Below are 12372 nucleotides of genomic sequence, written 5' to 3' on the forward strand. Positions count from 1 at the left end.
AGTATTTTCTGAGAATGTTGCACAGGCCTGCGTGGCTTACATTGACACAGCAGCAGCAATGGAAAATAGATTTAAAGAAACCTTTCTTAAAATCATTAATTAGGAGTGAAACCATTCAAAGATTGTGAGTGGATGGTGACTCCAAAGCTTTTTATTTTTTATTATCTTTTCTCTCTTTGTTTTTAACTTTTAGTGTAATAAACCAAATTACATGGGTGTATTTAAAAATAAAATAAAAAAAGAAGTTGGGGTTTTTTTCTGTTTTTTTCACAAGTTGGTGAAAAGCGAGCCATGACGCTTTGTCCACTGTCATCTCTTTAAACGTCTGTGGCTTCCGATCACTTTTCCACTACTACCACCCGGAACTCACATGTCCAAATACAGACATTTAGGGGCGGGGCCGGACACTGCCTTATTTGGAGTTTCCACTTAAGCGGTCACTGGGGCTCCAAGTCGAAGCAAGCCTGTGGATTTGCAAAGCCCTTGCAATATTTACAAACGATTAACTTCGCCATTTACTGCATTTCTGCGACAATGATGCTGCATGAAAAGGAGTCAGTGTTCTGCAACGAGCATGTAGGAAGGCACAAAGTGTGTTTGTGTGTGTGACAATGAAGAGCACTTACACTTTCAATATTCAAGCTTGTGGCTTTAGCTTTGAAAGGGGAAAAAACAGGCCTGGGAGTAAAGTCAACAAAAAAAAATCACTATTTGGTTAGTTTGGGCAGAATGTTAAGAAACAACTTGTGATAGTAAGCAGTGTACTGTCTCAGCAACAATCCCCAACGCCACAACACACTCTGTTACTGTCTCACACACACACACATGCATAACTAGCCGGCTGTGTGCCTGATAAATGCACATGAGGACTGACAATAAAGATAAGTGCTGCTGAATCATTGCAATGTTTCCACAAGGACGGGAACACATGAGAGCCGCGGGTCTTCCTGAAGAAGGACGCAGCTGGATGTGGCATGTGGATTTTGTAAACTTTGCAGCTATCTGTCTGTCGGAGCCTTTTTGCCTCCACTGTAGTTTCCACCGACTGACGCGTGGAGAGCCTGGCGCTAGGCGCCCATGTCCATATATGGTCATCTACGTCACACAAATGTTCCATCCCCCTATTTAATACGGGCAGACTGGAGTCCCCTATCCAGCTCCAATAGAGCAAGTAGAGCTGCTCTTGTGCAACCAACACCACCACCTCCTCCATTGATTCACAGACTTCAAATTCCCCCACAAGCAGCCCATCAGCTTCCACAGTGATCAGATTAATAACAACAATAGCCTGTGATCACACAAGGGGAGATAACCGGCGCTGCTCATCCTCCGCGGGATACTTGGATAGCTACAGCAACAGGATTCATTCCTGCTCCTCTCTCTTTTTTTTCACGCCCGATCCACACCTGTGTTTTCCACTTTGAGAACACCCGGTGTTTTTTTTCTTTTTCTGTAACTGTCTGGGATACCTGCGCGTTGCCCTTTATAAATGTCGGACTGAATATAACTGCTATGACAGGGAAACTAGCGGACAAGATCCCTCTTACCATGAGCAGTTTAATAAACACGATCCCTGACAGTCTCTACCCAGAAGAGGACATCCCGACGTCTATGAATATTTTCACCAGTACGGAATCCATTAATCACTATTCACAGATGAACACAGGTAAGACCTTGATCTACTTTTGAGAGAGTGTGTGTGTGTTTTAAGAAAAGTGGCTCAAACTGCGATGCGCGCGGACGGCAACAGTTGTCTCGGGGCTTTGGAGCACCTGTTTGCGCTTAGGCTGTTGCGCACAAAGGCACAATTCTAACCTGGACTTTTTTCTTTTCTTGTTTTTTTTTTGAGAGGGTTCAGGTGAACATCGCCCTCTTTACATTAGACAGACTACGCAAAAAATGCCACTCAGTTGATCGTGTGTGTTTTTACTGCTGTCGTTATCATAATTCCATTGTCCGTACAGCCGAGATGCCAGGATTTCAGCCCGAAAAAGCCAACTGCTGCCTACTCACGCGTAGAAAAAACTTTTAAAACATCGGCTCACGTGTTTCATTTAAGTAGCGATGCGTAGCTTAAAGTGGCTTTAATTCAACAAAGCTGAAGCGCGTTTGAGTAAATGTCTGGATGTGAAAGGTTGTGTGAGTGGAAAACGGCTAATTTGCGCAAAGTCCATTAAAAAAAAAACCGAGCAGGGCTCCGTGGCTGAATCTGAGATCTTTACGGTGAGGGAAAATGTGTTTAATTAGGCCTATGTGGTCAAACTCCACTGTCACCGATTTGTTCATCTAATATCCCGCAAAGATGGGTCAACTACTTTAGACAATGACTCTCATTCACAACTCTATTAGCATGTCAGATTTTAGTAGGCGTGTGTGGCCGCTTTCCCCCCTATATGAAACACGTTTAGACGTCAGGCCCCTGAACCTGCTTATATTCAGTGAGTGGCAAGGCCGGATATATTAACTGATTTATCGCGTAGTCCAAATCGGGCTAACATATTTATATTTAATTCAGACGCCTACCTAAAGTCGACTTGTTGTTCGGCACAGTGTCGTGGATTGGCATTAAATCTATCCCTCGCTGTACAGCTTTAACCCTCTGAGATGATGGGTCAGTGATCCACGAAAATATATCAAATATTTAACTTCACGTTTCCTTTAATTTAGTAACTGTGATTTACCTGCTCCGTGCACAACTTCATGCACGACCCTCTTTTCTTTTTATTTCCTCTTCAGGTGTTTTGTTCACAGATTAAAGCAGATCTTTAGATTCATTTTAAACTGAAATATTTCCCCCTCAATTATCTCAGAGGTGTGCCTTTGAATTATCCAAGCGCCAGGTGTTACACGTGACATTTTTGGTTTTTAAAAATTTTTTGGAATAAATACAAGTTTATGACATACGTGTGCCATATTATTATTATTATTATTATTATTATCATTTTGTTTTGACTCGGCAGTAGAATATATTTTGAGACCTTGGTTGGGACGTTTAAAAAAATGAATGAAACTTAATAAGGAAAAAAAAGATGTTGCGGGTTACAGGAGTGTGTGTTGCTACTTTAAACCTCTCCCCTTGCTGAAATTCTCTCAGTAAACTGTAAGCCATATATTTACAATAGGTCCGTCTGTTTTTGTCCTCCTGTTTCTTTATTATTTGGGGTAAAATACAACATTTTTAAAAAGTACAATTTGAACGTATTATGCTGTGATTTTACAGGTGGAGCAGGTGTGTGCTATGCTCTTCAAATCTGACCTATAATAAAAGAGTGGTGATTTTAGTTAATGTCCCTCATTCCATTAAAATATCATATTACACAAAATACCTCCAAAAGATTTAGATTATTAGATAATAATAATAACAATAATAATAATAATAATGATAATAATAATAATAATAATAAACATAAACTGAGACTTGTTTTATAAATGTCATAGAAAAATATAGCTTGCTCCAAGTCTCCATGTGTTAAATGGTATGGTGCACAATGCACAGAATTTTTTCTTTTCAGCCAAATTCCAGCAGGCTGTAATTACTGGGAAGGAAAATATAAATGAAAAGAGACGTCTTTTTTAACTGCTGGAGAAGAGAGCATTCCAATTTACAAAAAAAAAAAAAAAAAAGAAAGTCTCATATTTAATTTTTAGAGTATATAACCGGCACATGTATATGTCACCCATTAAGTACATCTGTATTTGGTGGGTTTTAAGGCATCTTATGACAAAGTCAAATGTGCACGAGAGACTGTTCGTTCTTGGTTGAAGTGTGAGCGATAGAAAATATCAAGGAAATTTTGTGAAATGGGGTAGGAAACACGTAAAATTCCTCCCAGATGTTCTTTGTTGCGTATGTGTTTTGAATCCTTGAGCGTGATGGATGTGGCGTCTGCCTTTATAATCCTCCCTGCTGTAAAGAAATCAAATCTTGCCATTCAGTTTGGCTGTCCTCCTGAGGGACACAATGACTGGATCAAAGGGGGTGTTTAGGTCTTGATTTATGAGAGCTTGTGGGATCTGAGAGAGAGAGGAGCGAGAGAGAGACACCCTTCTCTCAGATGCAGCAGTCAGTCACTTAACTTACAGGTCCGACAGCGTTCACATTTCTTTATGAACTCTATGGGACTTCTTTCATTTTTCATCATTTGTTGTCTGTTGCACAGGTATGCATAACATCTGAATTCCGGACAAACCTTGAGGACTGCCGCTTAAAGTTCATGTAGCAAAGTTTTGTTTTTGTTTTTTTCTCCAGAGAGTACGCCATGTTATTACTTTCTTGGGCTTTTCTTATGAAATGATTACATTTCAAATTCACATATGAGCCATCACGCTGATGATTTATTCATGTGTGTTTTTTATTTGCTTTCATCTAGATAATATCATGGATCTGGGCATGGGAAGCGAGAAAGCAACCTCGGAGATTCAGTATGGATCCAGCTTCCAGTCCAACCGCAGCGGGCAGACTGTCACCTACTTGGGGAAGTTTGCCTTTGACACTCCTCCTTCAGGTGGCATTGGTGGCTCTGGCTGGTGCTCTGATAACAATATCATCAGTCTTGTGAGCGCGGGGATCCTCGGTGTTTCTCCATCACCCGGCACAGTAACGACACAAACATCATCCTCCGCAGCAAGCATGGGCGGACAGACGTCAGACATGGAGCAGGTATATGGTCCACCACTGCCTGCCTATTCCACCTGTGGTGACCTGTACCAGGATCAGGTCTCCTTTCACCACAGCCCTGCCACCAGCACCCCTCTAGCCTACCCTGGCAATGACTATCACTCCACATCAAAAGCCTCCATGGATGGCAGTCTTTTCTCCATGATCCCCGACTACAACCTTTTCCACCATCAAGGGGAGGTCGGCGTGATGGAGCACAAGCCCTTTCAGACCATGGACCCCATCCGAGTCAACCCTCCACCCATCACGCCTCTGGAGACCATCAGAGCATTCAAAGACAAGCAGCAAATTCACCCAGGTTTCATCGGCGGGCAGCAGCACCCACCTCAGCACCACCCCCCACCACAGACACTCACCCTAAAACCCATCCGACCACGGAAGTACCCCAACCGTCCCAGCAAAACCCCGGTCCACGAGCGGCCGCACGCCTGTCCGGCAGAGAACTGTGACAGACGCTTCTCGCGCTCAGACGAGCTCACGCGTCACCTCCGCATCCACACGGGTCACAAACCCTTCCAGTGCCGAATATGCATGCGCTCCTTCAGCAGGAGCGACCATCTGACCACACACATTCGCACGCACACGGGTGAGAAACCCTTCTCCTGTGAGTTCTGTGGACGCAAGTTTGCCAGAAGCGACGAGCGAAAGAGACACGCAAAGGTGCACCTGAAACAGAAGGACAAGAAGCCAGCTGACAAGAGCAGTGGGGCAGCTGGGAGCCACAGCTCGCCGCCCAGCTCCTGCGGGGGGCCAACTGTGGGAACGTCATGACCATCACTACGTGCACTTGGACTGGACCCTCACCACACACAATAAAGAGACGTAGGAAGAAGGGATCACGTCTGCTATGAGATAAATAGGTGACTCTTTTCCTCTCTTTTACACCCCTGCTCTTTTCAGTTCCTTCTATTTTTGAGATGGATGCCTTTAGATTAAGTAAGAGGGGAAAGGCTGCTACGCCCTTCTCTTTCAAGCAACTCAGAGCCTCAGCTACTGTAACACAGTGCCAACACAAAGAAAGGGCACCGTGTGTATCTATAGGTTTTTGGAGTGGATACACTTTTGTAAATTTGAATGAAATTTTCTAAATTGGAAGGAAGCCAGAATCCAGGATAAGGGTCGAAACCGACAGAATTATGAGGGAGATGAGGAACGAGTGGTCTGGGGATGTATGCATTAATTTTAGTAGGCTGTTTAAAAGTGCAATTGGTTACATTTGTGTACCGTCATGGAAACCTTATTAGTGGCACTTGACTGTCTTTTTGTTGTGTTCTGGGGTTGTTTTTTTTTCCACCTCTTTTTGAATGTTGTTTTCTCAAAGGAATGTGCCAAATGTATTGTGATGATGCAGCCAACCTTGTTCTTTTTACTGTGCCTGACATTTGCCAAAACATAGCAGTGGTATCAGCTTAGCACAAACGTTGAGTTAAAGCAAAGCTCAGATTCATTAACCACACACCAGATTTAGATTTACCTGCACAAATGAGTCAGATCTAGAGAACGACTTGACTGGGTCACACAAAGCAAAACCGATGTCTTGTCCTGTTACATGTACACACACGCCTGCAGCAATCGATGCCTTTGCCAATACTTATTTATTTGTAGTCACTGTGATACACTGGTTTGGGGTTTTTTTTGGGTTGCCTTTTTATATGGTAGCTTCATGTGGCGTTACCAGATATAATTTCTGTTGCTTTCTTTTTCCTTTTTTTTCTTTTTTTTTTTAGAAAAAGCTCACCAATACTGTTCATTTCTCAGTTTTCTTGAGTTCTGCAATTATATGCAATATAGTCATGACAAATGCCACCAACCCATAAATCAAATTAACTAAGAGCACAGTTAGACGAATTGAACTGTTTAAATAAGCACTGGGTTGCAAACCAGCAGTATATGAAAGCAAAGCTAAATAAGGGTAAAAAATGACAGGGGCCACTTCTGTGTGATTCTTGGAGTAAAAGGACTAAACTGCTTGGTTTTAAGTCATCGAATGAGGAGCAGTATCCCATAAGAGGAAAAGAGAAACATCCAAATCCATGTTTACATCTTTTTTTAATACAGAGAGACTGAGCTGTAAACTAACATGTTGGATTTTTTTTGTTGTGTTTTTTTTTGTTGTTGTTGTTGTACAGAATACAAATATGTATGCAGGTAGCTACAGTAGAAGTTTCACTTTTTGTACTCAAATGTCAAATGCACCATAATTCAGTATTAAATCGTGCATAAAATTTATGTGCATGCCTTCATGCACACTATGTAAATACAAATGTCTGCATAAACAAGAATTTTCAGTTGACTGAATGCTTGTGCAGAATGTGTCTTAAAGCTTTTAGTAATGTAGTTATAATACAGAATATTTTGTTGTCATAGGTGATTGCAAAAAAAACAAAACAACTTTTTTTGGAGCACTACAGTAGTGCCAAATATGGTGTGCTATCTCCCATTAAAAAAAAGAATAATAGCATCTGCACCATGTGTATGCTTTAAAGTGGAAACTGGTTTAAGGAAGCACTAATGTGTTCTCTGAATAAATGACAAGATTTCTTTTCTTTTTTTTACATATTGTGTATCTCCATTATAGCAATATCGGTTATTTTAATTAGCACATCTTCCCCACTGTATTTAAAATAAAAAAAGGCACTGGTTGCTCTAAGATAGATGTTCGCCCGAATGATTGGATCTTTTTTTTAATTTTCGAAGTATATTACAGTGCAATGCTGATCATTTTCACAAATGACTCTTTAGTTAAATTGCTTAGATTTGTGCTTACAGAAGGAAACACCTTTTATGGTTTAAGGAAATATTTTGTAATATTTTCTGTGTTATAGTGATATTGACTGATATCATAACAATAACCACATTTGATAATAGTGCTTTGCTTTACTCATGGAAAGCAAGAAGGGTTTTCCCCCCTCCAATGCTGTGTTATGATTATGTGGTGCAAATGCAAAACATCCTAACTGACATACCAATATGACGTTTTTATCCAGTACGATAAATGTATTGTACTTTGGGGCAAAGCCAATGAAACATGTTAAAAAGAAAAATAAGACTAAGGAATAAATAAATTATTGTTGAGGCTAGCAAAAAAGACCAGATATCAAACATATCAGTAATGGATTCAGCAAACAAAACAAGAGTTAAAGAAATATTTGTGCAGTAATAACCTTGTCCATGTGATAGCATAATTCAGATTTTATATCATTTCTCAAACACCGGTCCTCTTTTTAAAAGAAACATGCTTCCTGTTATTCACCTTGACAACATTTCGAATTATTAGCTGTGCACTCTGGCTGATAATGAGTACGCTTTATGTGAGGCGGAGAATTTATATGAACAACGTTAGCAGCTGGGAAAAAAAAGAAATAAACATTTAAATGGTCAGCAAACACAGCAATCAGGCTGAAAGAGAATATGAAGAGACAAATGTAAAGGCCAACAGTAAAGTTCAGAAAAGCAATGCCACAGAGAGCACAGTGCACACAGAAATGAGCTTCCAAAGTCCATACTTTCCCTTTCCTGTTACAGTTTTCATTGCAGAGCTTCCTGGCAAGTGTCCACTTATTTTCCAATTAATTTGGCCTCAGAGAGCCTTTTCTCAGCTCATCGACGTGGTTACATGAACAGACCTCCTTGCACTTTTTGAGATAGTCTAAAAGTTAACACAGCCCTGTGCCATCTAACTGCAATTCAATGGTTTTGTATCACAGAGAGATAAATGATTCTACCGCATGGATGGACATCATCTAAAGATTTCTTTTGTGATCTAATATAATGTCACAAACAAACAAAGTCCTGAATACATTTTACTTTTGCAGACTGACACATTATGTAACCCCCTCCTTATCTGTATTGCCACATTATTGGCTTTGTAACAACGACTCATTTTCACACATTGCATTGGAGTTTGAGCGACTGCGTCTAACGTAGGTTGTATTGTCACATACATCCTCGTGGAGTCAGCACATAAGAATATATATACGGCACATGAACCAAAATGTTTTATCACTGATGCTCATCTAGATTCATTTGATGTTAGACTGTGGATTATTTTGAATTGATTTGACCCAAAGTTATGCTCTCCTCCAAGAGACAAACTGTGTTATGTTGCTTTCTGTTAAAGATTGATGTAGACTAAGGCGTCTCCATGAAGCCATTTAATTACAGCTACAAACGTAATATTTATCAGTCTCACTGTTTCTGTCATTTATTGTTTTGTGGCTAAAAAAATGAGTAACCCCCCCACCACCACTATCATCCCACTCCCTTAATGTAATATAGCGGCTGAACAATAGAGCCTGCTCCATGTTCTTCTGAACAACCATCTGAGTAAGGTGTGAATGGTACAGACATACATCAATGGACTGTTAAACTCAGAAACAAACCCACCACCTTTAATAATGCTTTTCCAATCATTTTTTCTTTCTTTCTTTCTTTTTTTTACGGGCTATTGTCCAATAGTGGGCAGCTGAAAGCTCTGAAATTGGAATTTGCTTCATCCCATGCTCCGTATTGGACTTGAGCCAATATCAGCGGCCATCTTTGTGCCAAACTGGGTTGCAGGGTTGGCTGATCAAAAACAATACATGATGAGAACTCCGCAGGAGCAACAAATCATAAATGTGACCTCCCTCTGCTTGCAACTGAAGGCAGCCTTGTGCTAATGTTTGTGTGCAACTGTTTGATTTGGTCTCCGTAAAGTTGGCCTAGGGCAAATCCCTAGGTTTGGGCTCATTCATGACATTTAATAACTGTAGGATTTTTTTTAAAGAAAAGAAAAAAAACAAAAACAAAAAAAAGATGTTTGAAGAGATCTCAATAATGTGTAGATATTATAGGTAACTCACGTCATCTTATGGACTACAGGGTGGCTTCAGGGATTTTGTGGTCTTCGGCAGTGACACTGGTGTTCAGATGGAGTCAATACTCCCTGTTTTCTGTTGTGTTGTGTTTCCTTTCATTACAAGTATCCTCATGTTTGCATGTGCACGGAAATGTTCCAAAGTGCTACCCTCAGACGCTGTAGTGGGTGGCGCTCATTTCTTTATTATGCATGAAAATAAAAAGTCTCATTGGGTGAAATGGGATAAACCTTACAACAATGCAAGACAGACAATTGGAAACACACACTGGGATAACTGTTCTGTTGGCTTTTTCTTTTTTTCTTTTTTTTTGTTCAAGAAAAACAAGGGGTCTTGTTTAAAATGTTGTGGATGTCTTTAGCCTATTTCATGTTTTTATTACCTTATAATAAGGTCCTTTTATGATGAGCTGAATATTGAAATGAATTTTACTATATCCTTGTGATGGGGAGGTGTGCTCCCCTGTTTACCTGGCACTTCAGTTTGTTGTAATGCAATTGTTTTGTTATTTCTATGTATAAGTACTTGAATAAAGAAAAATATAACTTGCCTTCAGTTTACTCGGGTGTCAAAAGAACAAAAAGGCGACGTTTCAGTCTGATATTACATTACATGTGCTTCCAAGTGACTTTTTTCCTGTCGCTGCTGTGTTCGTGTCCCACAAAACTTCCTTAGAGGAAGCAGACGCGGCTAAGCTCCGGACTTCCTGTTTTGAGCTCGACTGCTGACTGGTAGAAAGGAGTAATACTCGGAAGATAGTAAAACTACCCAATGAAACCGGAGTAAAAGTTCACTCAAAATGAGCTGGTATGTACCCTAACTACATTGTTATGAATAAAATATAACCGTAAACGAGCCATTCAAGTTAATTTAGGACTGACTTGTCGACCGGGCTCGGGCTATAATCTGGAAGCGCTCACAGGCACCTATAGTGTAACTAGAGTTAGCTTTAGCGTGTCAAACCAAGTGTTTCACGAATAAAAACGTCTTCTAGTAACCTTTCCGTAAGACTAGGTTGCCCCAAAACTCTTTCTGTAAAACGTGGTCGCAAGGCTGTAGTTGTTACACACAGTTGGCACTTCGAGGAAAAAGGATCGACAAAGTCGTTTACGAGCTACTTAGTATATGTTAGCTAGCTGTTAGTTCGCCTAGTTGCTCTAAAATTAGGGAGGGAAAATGACCTAACTGCTCTTTTAAGTTTAGGCTTCTAGTTTCTACTGTTTAATAAAATCTAGGGTTGTGGCTTTTGCTAAACGTGGAAACTTCGTGTCGTCAGTTGTCAGGTCGGACGGGTTTACGGTGAAGCAATTTAAAGGGATTTAAACGTCGGTCGACAGTAATCAGCTGTGACTAGCTGGTATGTTGACACATGCTTTTGGGCTCTTTGTGAACTTTGATTTTCTAAGCAATGATAGCTGTGTGTCGTCTTCATTTGTGTGTCTCGCAGGAATCGTGCCAAAAAGTGATTTCCAATGTTTCTGTGTTTTGTTTTATATGTCTACCATTATATGCCTGTGCTTATAATAGTAAATAGACTGCAGTCAAGCTGATTTAAAGGGGAGTTGTACATAAATTTTAAAAAGGGAGTTGTACATAAAATAAATAATCTGTTTTGCAACTGTCTTTATGACTGCATTATTGTACCTACTTAGTTCATACTCTACATTATACTCAATTCGGTTCTTTTTTGGCCATTTAAAATATCTTCATAGACCTGTTATGTTATATTTGTTCCCATTTCTTTTGGCCTCCGGGCCAGCTCTCTCTTGAAAAAGACATTTTTAATGTCAATGAGACTTTTTACATAGATAAATAAAGAATATAGAAAAATGACTTGATGTCATTCATGAGAGATATTGTTTGAGGAATTATTGGCCACCAAGTCATTTTACAACAGTTCAGGTACTGGCAGTGATTTTTTGAGCGAACACCAGAAGTCATTTTTTGGTAGACAATCATTTTTTGGCACTGTATAAGAAGGGCGATTGTCAGTCTCAGTTTGAATTCTTTAAGCAGATGTGGATGCCAGGCCTTTTAGGTGATTTTTTTTTTTTTTTTTTTACATTTTAGCATTCAATTAGCATTAGCCAAGAGGTAAGATAATGCTACAATCATCAGTAAATCAACATGAGTAACCTTACTTAAAAATATGTTTATTATCTTATATAAAGTAATAAAGAGAACACTTAAAATGCTAACATTTGCTCCAGAAGAGAGCTTTACGGGTATATAAACAAACTTTTTCCCCCACATTGGACAGCTGTGACATTACAACAGTGTAATTAGTCAATTGCTTTGTTGGTACTGGACAGGCATTAGTTTGATGATGCAGGAACACGCACCAACATGGGGATATCTATCCGGTCTTTAAGTGATGACTTGATGAATCCTGCTTCCAGGTCCAAACTACTCTGCGTTTAATAAGGCTTTTGTGTTTTTTACATGTTTTAAGGCTTTGTATCTTGTTCTATTTAATCTCAACAAGGCCCTAAAAACATTCAGTAATCACTGTCGGCCTCTCTCGGTTTTTATTACCGCTAATCATTTTAAAGCTCAGTTTTTAAAACCTTAAGATGTAACTACAGCTCAGCCCATGCAGCAGTATATTAATAACTGACCTCGTATTGTGGATGGATTATCTCAGTTGTTCTCACGACTGAATTTCGGTCCGTTTACACCATCCTGCCATGCGATTGCATTTGTACCGAACCTTCGGGAACGCTCACATTAACTTTTATTGAGTGCGAGCTAACTTCCTGCTAACTTCAAACTCCGTTAAATTTCATAAATTCGGTTTTCATGGATGCCTGGATGTTGAACTTAATTGTTACACCT

General features: G+C 39.9%; 2 protein-coding genes across 2 annotated transcripts in view; both read left to right on the plus strand.

Moving 5' to 3' along the window:
* Positions 1–1172: 1172 nt before the first annotated feature.
* egr3 (early growth response 3) lies at positions 1173–9856 on the plus strand. Its single transcript, XM_005729388.1, has 2 exons — positions 1173–1666; positions 4371–9856. Exons 1-2 carry the CDS (start codon positions 1513–1515, stop codon positions 5447–5449), a joined length of 1233 nt encoding a protein of 410 aa, XP_005729445.1. The 5' UTR covers positions 1173–1512; the 3' UTR covers positions 5450–9856.
* Positions 9857–10227: 371 nt separating this feature from the next.
* bin3 (bridging integrator 3) overlaps positions 10228–12372 on the plus strand; it is a 30860-nt gene continuing 28715 nt past the window's right edge. The window contains exon 1 of the mRNA XM_005729389.1: positions 10228–10344. Coding sequence (XP_005729446.1) covers positions 10337–10344 — 8 coding nt within the window. The 5' untranslated portion in view covers positions 10228–10336. The remainder of the gene's footprint in view (positions 10345–12372) is intronic.

This window comes from Pundamilia nyererei, unplaced genomic scaffold (assembly GCF_000239375.1).
Source record: "Pundamilia nyererei isolate P.nyererei 1_Seehausen unplaced genomic scaffold, PunNye1.0 scaffold00033, whole genome shotgun sequence".
Classification (NCBI taxonomy): Eukaryota; Metazoa; Chordata; class Actinopteri; order Cichliformes; family Cichlidae; genus Pundamilia; species Pundamilia nyererei.

Excerpts from the sequence above, each read along its gene's own strand:
- egr3 (XM_005729388.1), top strand. The coding sequence starts at position 1,513 with ATGACAGGGAAACTAGCGGACAAGATCCCTCTTACCATGAGCAGTTTA. Across the intron at positions 1,667-4,370 it reads CTATTCACAGATGAACACAG|ATAATATCATGGATCTGGGC; the intron begins GTAAGACCTTGA and ends GCTTTCATCTAG.